General features: G+C 40.8%; 2 protein-coding genes across 4 annotated transcripts; both read right to left on the bottom strand.

The window, feature by feature from the left end:
- Nucleotides 1–2,742: 2,742 nt before the first annotated feature.
- Nucleotides 2,743–8,910, bottom strand: LOC115670408 (SAGA-associated factor 29 homolog A-like). 2 transcript variants are annotated; one of them, XM_030591666.2, is made up of 9 exons: nucleotides 8,401–8,910; nucleotides 7,210–7,303; nucleotides 7,016–7,092; nucleotides 6,076–6,182; nucleotides 5,867–5,949; nucleotides 4,461–4,514; nucleotides 3,973–4,123; nucleotides 3,853–3,866; nucleotides 2,743–3,370 (listed from the first exon to the last, which is right to left on the bottom strand). In XM_030591666.2, the coding sequence occupies exons 1-9, from the start codon at nucleotides 8,516–8,518 to the stop codon at nucleotides 3,268–3,270; spliced, it is 801 nt and encodes a 266-aa protein (XP_030447526.2). In that variant the 5' UTR covers nucleotides 8,519–8,910; the 3' UTR covers nucleotides 2,743–3,267. The 2 variants fall into 2 exon arrangements, with proteins under 2 accessions (XP_030447526.2, XP_056176429.1); XM_056320454.1 differs by lacking the exon at nucleotides 3,853–3,866 and having other exon boundaries at nucleotides 8,401–8,908.
- Nucleotides 8,911–10,866: 1,956 nt separating this feature from the next.
- Nucleotides 10,867–16,104, bottom strand: LOC115670502 (uncharacterized). Of its 2 annotated transcripts, XM_030591801.2 has the most exons (9): nucleotides 14,943–16,103; nucleotides 14,214–14,269; nucleotides 14,044–14,126; nucleotides 13,774–13,852; nucleotides 13,411–13,521; nucleotides 13,027–13,136; nucleotides 11,758–11,841; nucleotides 11,594–11,631; nucleotides 10,867–11,153 (listed from the first exon to the last, which is right to left on the bottom strand). In XM_030591801.2, the coding sequence occupies exons 1-9, from the start codon at nucleotides 15,913–15,915 to the stop codon at nucleotides 11,083–11,085; spliced, it is 1,605 nt and encodes a 534-aa protein (XP_030447661.1). In that variant the 5' UTR covers nucleotides 15,916–16,103; the 3' UTR covers nucleotides 10,867–11,082. The 2 variants fall into 2 exon arrangements, with proteins under 2 accessions (XP_030447661.1, XP_056176633.1); XM_056320658.1 differs by lacking the exons at nucleotides 10,867–11,153; nucleotides 11,594–11,631; nucleotides 11,758–11,841 and adding an exon at nucleotides 11,977–12,093 and having other exon boundaries at nucleotides 14,943–16,104.
- Between the last annotated feature and the right edge of the window lie 736 nt (nucleotides 16,105–16,840).

Here is a 16,840-nt window from a genome sequence, read left to right on the forward strand (position 1 = left end):
TTCACGCCAGTTCATGGGTTTAAACACCACAAGCGAAAGATCTGCAAAGATAAGACAGCAAGCTCATACCTTTTAAAGGAACAAGAACTAGAAAACGAGACCCACCTGTTGGCCTTTCAAACTAGCATAAAAATCAAGTTGCCTTCTCATGGAAGAAGAAGACATCCCAGACATTCTTGTCTCCTTCATCGTCCGTTTTCGCTTCCGATCATTACCATCTGCACGTTGCACAGAGCTAACCGCATCAACAAGAAGCCGAAACAGAAATATTATCCTGTCCGCTACTCCTCCGATGACCACTATCCTGCTCAGTTATTATCCATATACGCTCAGAAAACAGCAGCAGCAGCAGCAAACGATGACGAAATGATTTCTCGCCTCTCGGAACAGGGTAAAAACCAACGTTTCCAACAGCAACGGGAAATCGACCACAGAAAGAAAACAGCAACAGGAGGACAGGACCGGTGCACAAACACATCCCTAACGTTAGGTTTCAACGACTGCCGAACATGTCAAAGACCACGCACCTCCGATCGAAGGAGATGTTCTCCGAGGCATCGTCGCCGATGCCGGGCTAATCTAGCTCGGTCAGCGGACGATGGAAAGCTTCGATGAGTAAACCTAGCAGGACGAAGACTTTAGCTTTTCATTCGAAGGAAACCAGTACGTGTTCGTCAACGTAGAGATTTCATGGAAGTTTCTTTTCATTTCTTTTCTTTTTTTCGTACTCTTTATATCTTTCATGGCCTAATTTCCTCAAACTTTAGTCCGGTTTTAATTCCGTTCCCAAATTTGTTTTTTTAGATAAAAGCCTCAGAAAATTCGAAACCATGCCCGGTGTGATACCTAAATTCTTTTATTGTAACATCAAAAACCTCGAATTTGTATATATGTAGCGTATTTACCTCACACATGTAATTGTATTGTCAAAAATCCCAAATTTGTACCCATGCGACAAAATGTACCCCCACACACTTTTTATGGCACTAAAAGTCTCAAACTTATAGCCAAGTTACACGTTTGCTCCCGTTAAGATTCTTTTTCCTTTTTCCTTCTTCCTTTGTCTTTGCCGCCGCCATGCACCATCATCACCTTCGCCAAACCAAAGAAGAAAACGAAGGAGGAAGAAGATCAAAAAAAAAAAGGAAAAAGAAAACAAGAAATAAAAAACATATAATGAGTTGACATATTTTTGCCACGTAAGCCCCACTTTCATTCATTGTGTCATGCAAGTATAAGTTTGAGATTTTTTGAAATTACAAAAAAAATTTAGGGTAGATGTGTCACGCAAGTATAAACTTAGAGTTTAGTGTTGCAAAAAACTTAGGATAAATATGTCATGATGGGCATAACGTGATGTTTTTTACGGGTTTTTGCCGATCTTTTATCTAGAAAAAAAATAATAACTTTCTCTTCAAGTCCCAAATCTACCCCCATCAATCCTCCGTCTATATTCACCTTAATAATCTAATGTGGCATGTCCATGTGATCGATAAATCCACATCGTTTACTAACGTGTATTTAAAGTGTTGTTCATCTCCCCCGTCCTCACAATACCACATTTAGATTTTTTCTTTTTACACAATCTGCGACTTCTAATCCAACGTCAAAATTTGAATTTCAGAGCTTTAGGAGAGGGCTTGGGCTGTTGGAAATACTTGAGAAAGATGAAAATAAGATCAACTGTATGACGAGGCGTGCAAGCACTATCCTTAAGATAATTCTACCCCTCGGAATAGATATTGTTTTTTTTCCTAGTTTTTGATTTTCTTCCTCTTCTTTCTTCTTCTTCTTCGAGTCGGGGACAGATATTGTTTTTTTTTCCTCGCTTAATCTCTCAAATTATATACTAACTGGTCCGCTTGATCAGTGCAAAACAGAGATATTTGGGTAAAATTATTTTCCACTAATGTCAACATAAGGAGATTGATTGAGAGCGGCCCTTGCGCTTGCTAATAAAAAATGAGATAACGTGAATTTTTATCCAAACAGCAGTTAGATCTTGGCAAGACAAGCATGGAAAATGGACATAATCCTCGTGGATTTGGCACCTTTAACGCTGTGTCTAAAAAACCCATCCAAACATGTCTTACTTCATGTCTCGCCCAAATCACTTCAGGGAGTTCTCTCTCTCTCTCTCTCTCCTTTAAAAATGGTCACGAGTCCAATAATTTTACCTTAAAAACATGTGCAGAAGTCAGTCCGTCAGCTAAACAAAACTCAGAGTTCCTTCGGTAATGATTAATCCGGAATTTACCCGGATGACATGAATCTGACCCGGAACTTCTTTGCATCGTTTAAAGAATTAAGAAAGCTCTCGTTGTCGTTAGACCTCTCAAAATAGATCATAAATTCATTTTTTAATTCATATATTAATAAATAAATCATAAATTAATTAATTATATTTAATAAATAGATCATAAATAAATATTAAATATAATATAAATATTAAATAAATCATAAATGAGTTTATAACTTATTTAAACTCATCTCTTGCGCTCACTCGCTTCGCACTTTCATCTCAATTTGGGTACGAATTTTCCTAAATTTACTTAAATATAAAAATATTTTATCAATATGAGTCGAGTCAGGTATGAATTGAGTATGAATCGAGTCAAGTATGAGTCATTAGATTTGCATTACATAGAAATAAGTTAAAACGGGTTAAATAAATTTATTTGAGTCGGACTATTTTTGACCCGATCCACCCGTTTGACAAGTCTAATTCGCAGAGAGTCTTGATACTCACGTGAAAAGCTTCGACTAATCAAAGTACCGTCCCAAATTACATCACCGCCTCTAAGTTGATTAAAAGTACAGACAGATGACAAACTCTCCACATAATGATGATTACTCCCTAATCAATCTGGATTCACACCTCGTCATACACTCGACAGGAAGAGTTAAGAGTAAACATCGTGCTGCCCATGGAACTCTTTACGCGATACAAGAACACGGCTCGAATAGTTCGTCTTCCTCTGACCATCCTTTGAAGACTATAACTCAACGAATTGGACAAAGGGGATGTGGGAAGTGGCTAACTTTATTATTGCGTGACTAAGACGAGCGAGTGGCCATCATTCCTACCCATTCCACTCGTCAAGCAGCGCTATCCAACTCACTACATAACACAGAGTAACCCACGCGATGCTACATTTCAAAGGGGTTTCTAAAACAAAAGCAGAGTGGTAACTACACCACTCTAGTTTATTCACGCGAGGCTACATACTATCTTATGAAATATTATACAGCTTTTTTCATGAGCACTCACTGACGATGTCCTTCGGGCAGTGGAACCACGTGGAAGAAGCGTACGGTCCTTTGAGGCATGGCCCCGTCTTCTTCGTCGTCATCAAACTCTAGCACGTAACTGATCAACCAAAAAACAAGCATAAAAAGGATGTTAGATGTGAGGATTGAAATTTCCCTAGGGTGAATGGGGGCGATGTTCCTCGAACTTTACTTCATGCCATGCTATATTTGGTGCTCAGAGAATTCAGAAGTAATAATGACACCAGATAAATGCAATTCGCTTTATACACGAGAAATTAATAACTTTATGAGAAAAAGATAAACAGAGAGTTTCCTTAAATCACCAGCGATAACAAATGTAACACTCATCTTATTTTCTTGCCTAGGAGACTGGTCGTAAGTCAATTAGCAGGAGTCTCTGCGTTTTAGGGAGTGTATGCTTATTATCTACCACTCCATATCACAGAAAACTGGGGACGGAAGGGGGGAAGGAATATTAAACTGAATCAAGGTAATACTTCGATTTACACAGTTTTGGCCAAATTCATATCAACAACTTGAATTTCCCACCAAGATAAAACATAGTAAGAAGTTACTTACTCATCTGTCTTCCTCTGGATGTTTGAAGAAGAGCAAAGCACCAGTAACATGGACGTCAAAATTAGTACTCAGCCTAAACTCCATAAACAAGTGCAACCGAACAGATGAAAAGAAAGTCACCTTTCTGGAATTCACGACTGTTGCTTTATATAGTGCAGTTGTCCCAGGATAAACAGCCAAAACATGACTTCCTGAGGAGAAATCTTCAGCACTAGATGACTCATGTTGCTTGGGGAAAGGAATAACATGAGACACCGGGACATTGTATTTTCTGTAATTAACATTACAAATTCATAAGAAACAATTCTCAAGGTAAAATTCTAACTCCAGAAAGTACTTGAACATAACATGAGCAAATAAGGCCTTCTTAGCCAATCAAAATAAGTGAATGCCTTCACTAACCTAACCATCGAGTACTACCATCAAACCTAGCACAGGTTAATAGGTAAAGTCAGGTTATTAAGAAGAAACAGAAACACTACACCAAAGTCTTGAGAAGGCATGACAGATGATTTGGTATGGCACCCACCATAAGCTACTGGTAGGGATAAATGCCTATTACCACCGTATTACTTATAACGATGTCACGACTGACTTAAAAATACTACCTTTGACCTCCACCTTCTTCGTCATCACCTGGCTCCTCATCTAATACCTCAAATCTGTACAGATAAATTAAGAGTTAGGGAAAATTAAAAGGAAATAGAGCATTGATATAATTTAAGAAAAGAGTGCAGATGGTAATCCACCCTACACCGCCATCTATTGACAAGCAAGACATGTCTGACAACCTCCATGTGAAATTTAAACAGAGCAAGCTCTTCTGGAACGGTTGATTATTAGTTTGAACACAAGCCAAAATGGCTAAATTTATCTAAAAAGGGACCTTGAACTGCAGCTTATTATTCCATAAGAATACTAAAAATCTAGCTCGCTCCAGGCCAGCGGAATTGATAGTAGCTTGTAAATAAGAAACTGCGGACTCCCCTTCACCATATCCACTATAATGAAGTAGCTACCTTTATTCATATTACTTGATTCTCCTCAAAAAGTTGCATTAAGATACCAAGATGCTGCAGGTGAATTTATTGAGTAAACTGTACTGTAGTCTGATAATTGATGAGAATCCGTTTAGGAAAACTAATAGAATGGGATTACTAGGATGCAACGACCTTACATAATCATGATAATGTCCGCTTTGTTAATGAGTTCAAGGTGTTCCTCTATGGCCATCTCAAGATGGAAAATGCAGTTATGCAGCATAAAGTAGAAAATCATATGCACATGTATGTGAACGGTGCACCTGTCACCTAACGAGAATCATGGTTCAGCGGTGAACATTGAGAAAATTTAGATACACGTCTAATTTCTTATCGTATCTCTATCATATGGACAAGTATGTGAATGGTGCACCTGTCAACTAAAGAGAAACTATATTTCAGTGGTGAATATTGAGAATCGTCGTATCACCATCACTAGAGGGTTCAACTAATATTGGTAAAAGATAATGAAAGATGCATAACAACGGAATCAGGAAGCAACTTTTTGCATCCACCAAACTGGCATTGATCAAACCAAAGAGGCTCGACAAATTCAACATGCAGAGTATGTAAGAAAATATTCTCGTGCTATTATTGAGGCTCAGAGACAAGGAAAATCTCTCTGGCGGATGATAAAAAGAAAATTGCTTCAAGGGGCATGGACTACTAGCAGTCCTACTGCTCAAGGAAAGGAGTATAACAAAATCAAGGTTCATATGCTATTTGCACTTGAAAACTGTGTAGACAAACACCAAACAATTAACTTTACATTAAATAATACACATAAGAAAAAGAGATGAACCACAGTCTGTTCTGTTATAATAAATTTCTTTCAAATAAATGAGCATCTGCAAGTTGACAACCTTGAATGAGCATTGTACTTGAATGTTAAAAAGATTAAATATCAGGATTAAACACAGGGCAGAATACAATACCAAAATGAATAACTTGCTCTTGATTATGTAAAAACTTACTCTTTTGTCTCTCGGTCAAAGTTTGTCACTTTCACAATGAACCACTCATCCTTATCAGCATCTTCTTTAACCCTAGCCGCCACCTATTTATGACAAATTATCAATCACGCCAGATCAGAGATTTAAACACCCCAAACGAAAGATCTACAAAGACAAGACAGCGAGCTCATGCCTTTTTTAAGGAACAAGAATTAGAAAATGATACCCACCTGTTGGCCTTTCAAACTAGCATAAAACTCAAGTTGGCTTCTGGAAGAAGACATCCTAGAGATTTCCGAATCACTCTTCATCCGTTTTCGCTTCTGATCATTACTATCTGCAGGTTGCACAGAGCTAACAGCGTCAACAAGAAGTCGAAACAGAACGATTTCTCTAGCTAGCGATTTAATCAATAAAGAGTCTGTGGCAATGGATCTTGTTCATTGGCTTGTCCCACAGTCACAGGCATGGCTATTTGAAATATCTACAGCAAGTAGCAACTTCGACTGGTGTGCTAAATAGCAAGTAGTTTAAAAACTCTGCCGCAAAGTAGGAGCACTAGCATGTCTTGGAATATAAAGTACTGAATATGTAGTTAAAACATAAGTGAAAGTCAAGTTGATTCCCTTCGGTTCCAGATTGCAAAAGTTCCATATATAGAATCAGTGATCCAAACCAAGGTTTGCTAGGGGTAGGGACCTTCCTGGCTAATGTTCTCTACCATACATATATCAAATTCAAGAAGATCGGTTGGTTAAAGATAAATTTTCTGGATTTCATATCCGGATCTCTCCTCATCTATCCAGCATCAAAGTCCTCACCTTGGTGAATGGTGGACAACAGACGCTGATTAAGTAAGCAAGATTTACACATATAAACAAGATGGTGTTGAAACAGCCTGGCTGAGTTAGACGCAGCTATCTGACTCGCCTACTTGTCTGAAGAGTTGCTTCCCAACCATAAAAATTCACTCGAGACATTTTAAATGGTTGAATTTGGATAGATAAGTCATTAACTCGGCAGGAGATGTACCAATAGGCTAACCTACCATATCAACGTTTTGGTGAAATAGAAACAAATTCTATGTGTAATGTAAGAAGCATAACCGCAAGTATTTTCAAAAGCAGATTTTCCTATGCAAAGACTACAACTTTTTTAGATAACAAAAACCTATTTTCCTTCGTGGTTGCCCAGGAGGTCCAGATGGTAGCAGTGCATCCAGTTGAGTCAGCAACGTGTTAGAAACCCTGCAGCCATCATACACTCATGAGGAAGTGAAATGATCTCATTGCGCAAGTAAACATGTTATGAGATGTGGCTTAAAGAAAGTCATCATGATAGAATCAACCAAGAGAGAACCATACGTCACTTCACGATCTGAAAGCTCTTTAGCACGAGTATACAAGGATCTCAACCTTAACAGAGAGTTATCACCAGTCTTCTCCACCATCTCAGGGGCTGTATCACCATGCAGAAGATAAAGTCATATCATCGAAAGAAAGTACTTTAGAAAGGGTGGGTGGCAAAGGAATCAAATCACAACGTCGCCACCAAAAGGCATTCGATCATAAGGGTTTCTACTTTCTCGCCTCTCTGACCATCCCGGAAGGACACCTAATTTAGTCAAATGTAAATTAACTGCGCAGTGAAGCTTTTGCTATTTCAATTCTACCTCTAAATACCAACTTGTCAATAACTGTTCAAAAATGCTATGCTTCTGGTTAAATGCTTACTAACTGTTTTAAATTCTACATTATGAGAGTCTGATAAATTAAACAAAAAATTGACACCATAGGATGTCACCGGCCTGGACACAAGTGTAGGACCAACTTCAACCAAGTTGGTATTTCCTCCACAATTTTTTCTAGACTCAGCTAGATTTTCTTGGAATCATTTCAGCTCGCTCGTGTCGCTTCTTCCTGACCGAATCAAACTATCCTCGATAATAACCTCAGCTCCCACCTTCGGAGACTACGAGATGGCCAGATTCAGCGATCATTCAGCAAAGATCACACAAGCGACGCGAACAGTTAATCGAAGATTCATATCGCACTCAATCCCTTACACCCAGCAAGGCTTCCAGCTCTACCACCATCAAAAAGTTTACTTAAATCAACCCGTTTAAACTCGGGCAAATTACACAGGGTCCGCGCGAAGCGACTCGATCCCAATTTAAGCATCCGCAAGCAGCATCGGCCCCCATTCTCGACTCCCACGCACTCTCTTGCTACTTCCTAACCCTCTCACACACTTGCCGACGTGCGATCGCAAGTCAATCCAGTCGAATACATTCAGTTCAGGACCAGCTCACTTCCATAAACCATCAAAAAAACACCATTTGAAGAAATCTTTTTCAAAAAAAAAAAGAAAAGAAAAGAAATTCACGGGCAGTTCACTATTTGTTAAAAATGGCAAAACAAGAACAAGCAGCAGCAGCTCAAAGGGTACTAAACTTCGACACTCGATTCGATCGAGGATCAGCACAAAAAAAAAAAAGGAAAAAAGAACAGAAAAAACGATGGCAATCCCAGTTTGTTCTTCATCCAGAAACTTACTAGTTTGAAGCTTCTTGTGCATTTTGTTGATTTCCCCGAGCACGTCCTCCTGGTCCTTCTTCAGCCGATCGAGCTCCTTCGAGCTCTCCAGTATCCCGGAAATTGCCGGCGACGACATCGTTTCTTTTTTTGTCGTTGACCGCTCGAACCCGGAGGAGGAAACCCAAAAAAAAAAAAAAAAAACCGAACCAAAAACAAACAAACCGGAAGAACACGACAGGATCTCGCGCGATATTAATTACTCAAATCATCAGCAGGAATTCCGGCTTCCGAAAACCTCCTTCGGTTTCGTTTCGATCGCGTCGGGGGCTCTTGCGGCATTGCTCATCGGTTTATCGGAGGAGGGGGCGAAAATTAAAAATTAAAAAACAATAATAATGATGATAATAAATAATGATTTTCGGGAAAAATAAAAAGGAATCGGAAAATTTCCGAGTTTTCTTCTTCTCCTTCTTCTTCTTCTTCGGTGTTAGCTGAACGATAAAATATCAGAGGGGGTAGCCCGTGGTTTTGGTGTTTCAAGAAGATGAGGAAAAAAAAATTAAAAAAAAAAAAACGGAAAAATTCGTGGATTGAAGGTATTTCTGAGTATCGGGGGGTTAGAGCTGGCCACCGGGCCGTTGTGGGCCTTGAACAGGCCCATGGTCCTGAACCGGCCCATCACAGAACGGTTCCGACACCCTGACGCGGCCCAGCTCGGCAAACGGGCCCGCGCTCCCCGGCGAAATCGTGGCCGTCGGATTCGGGGGGCGTGTGGGGCCCGAGGAAGGGGTTCCGTTTCGGTGCGGCGACCGACTTTTGGGTTGCTGATGACGTGACCGTCCATCGCCTGTCGTCGTTGATCATCGCGCGTGATGTGGACCGACAAGATCTTAACGGGATTTGTTTGTTAATCAACGGGAACTGCTATTTTCGGCAAAACGGAATTCGAAAACTGACGTGATGATTTGTAAATAATTTATATTATTTTTTCGTAACTCCATAAATTGCGTCGGCATTTATGGCATTCGATAAATGTAATTCGCACTCGTATTGACACATAGAAACCACAAGCTTTTTGATCTGTTCGTATTGATCTTTTTATTGATTTATTCCTTCTTGTGCTTTTTGAATTTTGAACTTTTTAAAAGTTCGATCTTCTCCAAATACCGTTAAGTTGAAATCCCTCTTGTTTTTTCCTTTCCATTCACTCGGATTCCTTCCCTTCCATCGATTTTGTTCGAACCCTCCTTTTCTTTCTAAAAGAGGAAAGGATAAATATCATCTTTAACCAAAAAACTTGTTTGAGGATTGCAAGGTAAGAGAGAATTATGATAACAATCGACGGAAACATAATTCTAATAAAGTGTTTAAATGATAACTTCGATTAAGTTAAAGATTGAAACACCACAATTGCAAATTTTCTCTGGAAACCATCGAGCGCACAGATCCCTATATCTCCAATGATTACCCTGGAACAAGGGAAGATTAGTCGTATGCCCGCATACCCCGTTCATATGAAAAAATGGGTTTTCTGGAAATGTTTAGTCAATGAAAAGCTATCTAATATATTTTTATCAAAAAATAGATGTGCCCTAAAAGTGGGATGAGTCAAAACAATTAAAAAACAAAATCATTGGCATATGAAACTCTATCGGACCAAGCAACCCCCAAGACGATAGGACTTTTGATTGTTAGGACAAGAATAAGAATGCGTTTGGTAACTGGCCAAATAGTAACTAATTTTATTCTTTTGTTCCCAAAATCGGTTTTGGAAAAGAAATCCGTTTGGTAAATTTTTTGTTCCCGAGCACAAATTTGCACAAATTTATTCCCATAATCAAGAAGTAAAAAAAAATTACTTCTTGATTCTAGGAACAAGAATGAGAAATAGAAAAGATTTTTTTTTTTCTATTTCTTCCTTCCTATCCTTTTTTCCTGTTCTTCTTCTTGGCCATAGCCGGGTCGTCAGCGACCGACCACAGACAAGGGTCCTCCTCGCTGGCAAGGGCGATTGCTGGACCCTCACGGCCTGGGCAAGGGTCACCCTCGCCGAATCCGGCAAGGGAGGCCCTCGCCCAGGCCATGAGCCTCGAGGGCTAGAAATGGCCGGCAAGGGCCACCCTCACCTCTCGCAGCCTGGGCGAGGGCCGCCCTCACCCAGGTCGCGAGACCCTTACCCTCGCCGGCCATGGCCAAGAAGAAGAAGAAAACAAAATATTTAAATATTTAAAAATATTATTAATAGAAAGAAATTTTGTGCAGTTACCAAACACATTTCTGTTCTTTTTCTATTCCAGGTATGGAAATTTTGGATCATTACCAAACGCCTTCAAATGCCTAGAAATTATTTCCAGAAACAGAATAAATAAATAAATCATTTCTGAGCAGAAATTATTTCTAAGAACAGAATGGTTACCAAACGCACCGTAAGTAACTTCTTCTAGTCAGAAAAAAACAGGACAAAAAAGATATGGTGACTTGGAGAAAACAAATTACTATGTATGTTATTTTACAACTTTAATAAATGGCCTACAATCTCCCCTATACCGGCAAAAAAATAAACCCTCTATGAAACTGCACACGCATAGATATGGTGACTGCGAGAACAAGGCAAAAACGATCACATAACACAAGCTTCCTCATTTCCAGGAGATTCGGTTCTTGACGACTTGCATATCTTCCATGGAGGAAATGAAGAATCTAAAAGTATCCCTTGGTAATGGCCTCTTCTAAATCCTTGAAGTCCCAAGCATCATCAGCAGAATATTGCCCTGGGCAAGAGAAGAACAAGATTCATCTCAACACATTGGTTCTCTTCTCATCAAAGAAAAGTCGATAGGTAGCAGTAAGTAACAAGGTGGATTTTTCATAGCATTGCTACTCTTCATTGGGCAGATAGAAGGAGGAGGTCCATAATTGTAATCCCCCTTTTTCAAGATTGTATTTCCGTGTATGAGAGGGGGAAAGGTGGTTAATCTACTGACGGTATCCAATGACATGAACAAGAAATAAGCACAACATCGCTAATTGCTGCAGACTGCATGCCCCTCCTCCAAAGTGAAGAAAGAAAAACCCCCCACCCAAAGATTGCGAATCCGATGGTTATTGAGATATCATACCGCCTCTCATGCTCAACCCCTCGATTACTTGGAGAAAAGATTTAAACATGGATTAAATCCACACTCAAAAGAAGCACAGACGGGAACTTTACCTATTGAGTCTCTCCTCAAAGCAGTTAAATGAGCGCAGCTGCAATTTCAAGATAATAAAGCAGCAAACATTTTAAACACTGTTGTTAAAAAGGAAAGTTGCAATAAATTCCATTTCAATCGTGATTCATCAAAGGACTATAGAGTTCAGAGACTTGGTTATTACCTTCCGAGGGTCTTCCCAAAATCGGCACACAGAGAACGGATGTAAGTCCCTTTTGAACACGTTACCCTGAAAATCAAATTTTGTCTGCAAAGAAAGGAAAATGAAAAAGAAGGCCTCATTACATAATTTTTTTTTAATTTTTTTTTTTGGTAACTCAGGGAACCCCCGCACGGCCGAAACGGCATTAACTTTATGGCCGTTGGTCAGTTGAGGACTGAAAGCTTTATTTTGGTCAATTGAGGACTTAAGGTTTTAAAAAAGCCACAATCAGGTCTCAAATTTGCCACCATTGGAATTCAGGTGTTGGAAATCTCATGTGGCTCCCTTGTTGACTATCTGATCATCAGCCATGTGTCATTTCTGATTTCCACGAATGGCAAACTTGAGATCTGATTGTAGCTTTTTTAAAACATTAAGTTTTTAATTAACCAACTGCCATAACCTTAAGTCTTGTTTCTGCACTTCTCCCAATTTAAAACCATAAAAGGTCATAGTCATGCAGCTACGCCTTTCCCAGGAAATTAATGTTCAGAAACTGAAACATTTTGCTGAAAAACTCCATGAACACTAGAACCAAGTTAAGACTATAGCTCTTGTGAGAGAGCGAGGGAGAGAGTGGTGAAAATCGTCATATTTGAGCCCTATGACTCCCATTCCAAGCAAGCAGTTTCTAGCCATTTTAAGCATCAGATCAGAAGAAACATCCTCCTGTGGGAGAAAGAAGAAGCCCAGGTAGCAGATATGGAGTTCAATCAGAGAAGTCCAGGTGCAGAGAATAATTGTTCAATTTAATTTGTGAACTCAATCTTAAAATGTATGATCACATTGTTAATCTTCAGTATTTTTTAAGCTTAACAAGGAATGAGCTTCCAGCCTTCCACTGACTACTTTTGCCCTTTTTTTTGGTCTGAACTACTTTTGCCATTTAAGAGGATATAACTTTGACAAAGTTTTAGAAATTTAGTCGGTCTTACATGGGGCACTTTCTTCATTTCAGGATAACTTTGTAAAAGTGACCATCTCATGCAATCTTTTGGCATCTTAGAAAAAGCTCAGTAAATCCGCACATTAGACTGTCCAAACAAAAACTTTACATGATAGGCACAAAATTAGCATGATTTCTAGCTTTCTTGTTCACTGTTAACAGTCGATTGTGGACGTCAAGATGCTAGATTAACATGAGAGTGAAAACACATCCAAAATGCTTTCAAACTTCAAAAGCCGATAAGTGGAATTGCTTCAAAAGATTAAAAAAAGAAAGAGCAAAACCTGTCCTCCAGGCTGCGCTCAATGTCAAATTTGAGTATCGAAATCCTTCTCGGTGAAAGTTCAACAGTTTCTCCTCTTCTTGCTTTCTCGTACATTTTTTCTCCACCAACCTATCCAAATCAAGAACAATAAAACAACTTCATCGACATGCCAATGCATACACTTAATAGTATGCAGAGAACTATATCAATGACTGAATATGAGGTACATTGTCAATCACCACAACCACTACGTTATGTGTACCATTTTCATCAAAGACTGCACCAGAAGATTTCCAGTTATCAATGAATATGAACAAACAATCCTAAATGCATGTTTAAACAAAAGCACCATTATTCGTCCAACTACTAGATCTGAAGAGGAGATAGTTAATTTTTCACTTACTTTTATGGCCGAAAACATTGGTGGGACTTGCCAGATCTCTCCAAGAAAGGATGCCGCAGTTTTCTTTATATCTTCATCTTTGATGTGCTCCCAAGGCTCACGCTGGATGATCTAATAAATGAGTTGAAGTACAATGTTAGTTGTCTACCATCAACCCCAAAAAAGGATGGGTGCAAAAGGATGGCATGGTCATAAAAAATCCTTTTTCCCCACATTCAATCACCCGCATTAAGTACCACAACGAAGTAAGACAAAACAAAAAACTATTGAACTCGTTAAAGGCACTTAGCTGTGCATTCTTAAACATGAGTATAGTACATTAACATGAAAATGACAGGTCTTTGTTAGAGAGAATATTCATACTGGTGAATCAGCATCCAAAGTTGATGTGGCCTCTCCTAAACGGAAAACCCCGCTATAACCCTTTACCATACCCTGATATCTGCAACAACCATGTTTGAAAAGTTCTGACCAAGTTTTCGCATTGCAATTAACCATGACAAGATTCACTAACAAATCATACATACAAAATACTAAAAAGACCATAAAAATCTAGACCAGAGCATTAAAACTTATGGAGCTGGAATGAACTTCTTTCAAAAAAAGCTAGACAGAAGAAGGTTCAAATCTTACGTTTCCACTAGCTTGGTAGCTTTACCCACGCATACAATCAACAATCCAGTTGCCATAGGATCAAGAGTACCAGCATGCCCAACCTATATCAGAAATAGAAGAGTAGAGAAGGAAAAGTTAGCTGATCTTCTAGGAATCACCTAGATCCAGCATCAGTAACAAGCAGGCACCTTCTTTACTTTGACCAGACGTCGAAGCTTCCCACAAACTGTGAATGAAGTCCAGCCTGTATTGCAAACAATAATTGTAACAATGATTGCCCAGAATCGACGCAAACCCAATGTGCAACAACTGAACTATCTAAACAAATGAATACAGAAAAATCCTCTTGCCGAGCTAATTAATTATTCAGTTAGAATACTTCTTCATCAGCGTATACAGACTATGAATCTAATCCTGAAGTAGCAGGAATTGCTTCTCCAAATAAACAAAATTTGCTAAAACATTTAGCCCAGCACTGATAATGTGATAAATGCAGTGCAAACATTAAAAAAAAAAATTCTCTAAAAAGAGAGGCCACAGGCCTACAGTCAGTCAATGTAACATCTTGAACTTTATACATCTCTACCCGCTATTTTACACATCTTCTCTTGCGCCTGAGAATCTTTTGGGAATTGCTTAAGGACTTGCGTTGACACAACTCATCCATTTTCAGTTTGCACGTAAAGAAAAGAGGACGCTTGCTGCTACATCAAACCGGCGCACAAAATAAAAGAAGCCACTTCAGAGTTCAGCTATCACCGGGCACTATATGTGCACGTAGGAGTCAACGATGTCATGAATATTAAACCAAAAATCTCATTTTGGTTACCAATATATGTTAGTCTCTGAAATAGTATAGGCACAGGTTTCACTCACACGTTTAGACACTCAATTCAGTCAATCAGTTAAAGACCCACCTTTGGGTTTGTTTATCAGAACCACTGTCCCGTAAGGCCCATCCCATATTGGAGGAAGCTCAGTACTCCTAGTCAAAACGTAAGGCTCACCATCACTCGCCACATTCTTCTCACTGGGAACTTTCTTCAAACACTTGAAGAACTCCTCCACCTTCTTCTCCATCACATCCTTCTTCCCCTCGTCCCTCGCCAAATCATCACCATCCTTCTTCTCCCCCTCAAAGAACACCAACCTCTTATCCTCCATCTTTTCCTCACCCACATTCGCTCTCCTCTCATCCTTCTTCCCCTTCGCGCCCGCATTTCTCCTCGGCCCGCCGCTCTCTCCAGGCTCGAGGAACGCCTTATCGAGGCAATGCTCGGGGAAATACTTCTTCTCCAGCTGATACACCATCTTGTAATGCTTGTCCTTCTCCCAAGGATAAGCGAACGCATCGTGGAAGTACAGCTCCTCCTCTCTCTTGTGCAACCTGTGGAACTCCACCACCTCAGGCCTCAACTCCACGAACCCACCCTCCGCCTCACTCCGCCTCCTCTCGTCCTCCGAATCGGACCCGTACATCCTCTTCAACCTCTTGCTGTAGTACTTCCTCTTGGACTTGTCCATCCCGGAATCCGCCTCCGGCGCAAGCTTCCGGTCGGCCCAGTCGTCGAACCCGAGCTCGACGTCGACGTCGGGCTTCTCGGGGCCGTCCGGCTCGGGGGAGGTCTCGGGTCCGCCGGGCCCGCCGAGGCGGGGGCGAGTCCTGGCGAGCGAGGACTGAGCCGGGCGGTTGACGATGAGGTCGTACTGGAGAGGGTAGGGGGTGGAGGTGGTGGAGAAGAAATGGGCCAGCGCGGAGTGGACCGGGGATGACGAGAGAGCGAGGGCGGCAGCGGCGGCGGCGTTGGGGACGGAGAGCGAGGGGGCGGGAGACGCGATGGGGCGGAGGAAGAGGAGGGACCTGTGGGTAAGAGACAGCGGTTTCGCCATGGCTGAGCAGCCGCGAGCAAGAGGCGGCTCCGTTCGAGGGTTCAAAGGTTCAAAGATTCAAGGCAAGCCCGCGAATGGGTTTCGTAGCATGGTCGCCGTGAAGGCGGAGGAGGAGCGAGGCCGTACGTATCGTCTCCCTCCCGTCCCGCCGTCTCTGCTCTCGAACTTGGTTCGGAAATCGGAAGTCGAAGCTCCTCCTCCTCCGGGAGATGGACAGAACCAGAACCAAGTTTCTGCTGGGCCTGACCTGACGGGACTGAAGATCTCGGACCCCCTCCCCCTAACTCCATTGTGGCCCACGCCAGGCCCACATGAATTTTTCGGCGAACGAGTGGCATGCCTCGTAAAACATACGATGATGTCGGGAGAAACGGCTGACGTAGTTCCTGAACTTTGGTCCGACGTATAGTGTAATCCTTAAAGTTTAAGCCTCATGTATAATATCGATCGGGTCTTTTAGTTTTCGATACATATCCAATTTAGTCTCCAAATTATATGAAAACGTTTAATGTTTGTCTTTGAATTTGAATTGATGTGTGCATGACATTTGATACTTTCACACGGTCTGAGGAGTAAATTGAACATTTACCATTTGGGCAAAGTTCAGGATTCCATTGAATAAATTAAAAGTTTAGAATCGATAACTCAATTAGGTCAAAAATCAGGAACTATATATGTCGTTATCCCTTGTCGTTCCGACACAATGGTCCCAGTGGGTCGTGCACTGTGAGAAAAGAAAATTCTAAGGGAGAATTCTTAAGTGTTCCGAACATTGCAAGCGAAGGCAACACGTGGCTACGCTACGGAATCGCGAAATGGGCCGAAGCGAAGCCCCACCGTCCAAATCCAAATTGGGCGTGCGATTGGGACGACACCCCAAAAGCCGAGCCACAACAATCTAATGTCTAGATCCCCACCTAAGTTC

The sequence above is a fragment of the Syzygium oleosum genome, unplaced genomic scaffold (assembly GCF_021117445.2).
Source record: "Syzygium oleosum isolate NSW1041296 unplaced genomic scaffold, Sole_v2.1 Sole_v2.20, whole genome shotgun sequence".
NCBI lineage: Eukaryota > Viridiplantae > Streptophyta > Magnoliopsida > Myrtales > Myrtaceae > Syzygium > Syzygium oleosum.

Coding starts and splice junctions, on each gene's coding strand:
- LOC115670408 (XM_030591666.2), bottom strand. CDS start 8,518: ATGTCGTCGCCGGCAATTTCCGGGATACTGGAGAGCTCGAAGGAGCTC. Junction 7,093..7,209: donor CTTTCAGATCGTGAAGTGAC/GTATGGTTCTCT, acceptor TGATGGCTGCAG/GGTTTCTAACACGTTGCTGA. Junction 4,124..4,460: donor GAAGAAGGTGGAGGTCAAAG/GTAGTATTTTTA, acceptor TGTTAATTACAG/AAAATACAATGTCCCGGTGT.
- LOC115670502 (XM_030591801.2), bottom strand. CDS start 15,915: ATGGCGAAACCGCTGTCTCTTACCCACAGGTCCCTCCTCTTCCTCCGC. Junction 13,137..13,410: donor CAATGTTTTCGGCCATAAAA/GTAAGTGAAAAA, acceptor TGATTTGGATAG/GTTGGTGGAGAAAAAATGTA. Junction 11,842..13,026: donor GAGCGCAGCCTGGAGGACAG/GTTTTGCTCTTT, acceptor CTTTCTTTGCAG/ACAAAATTTGATTTTCAGGG.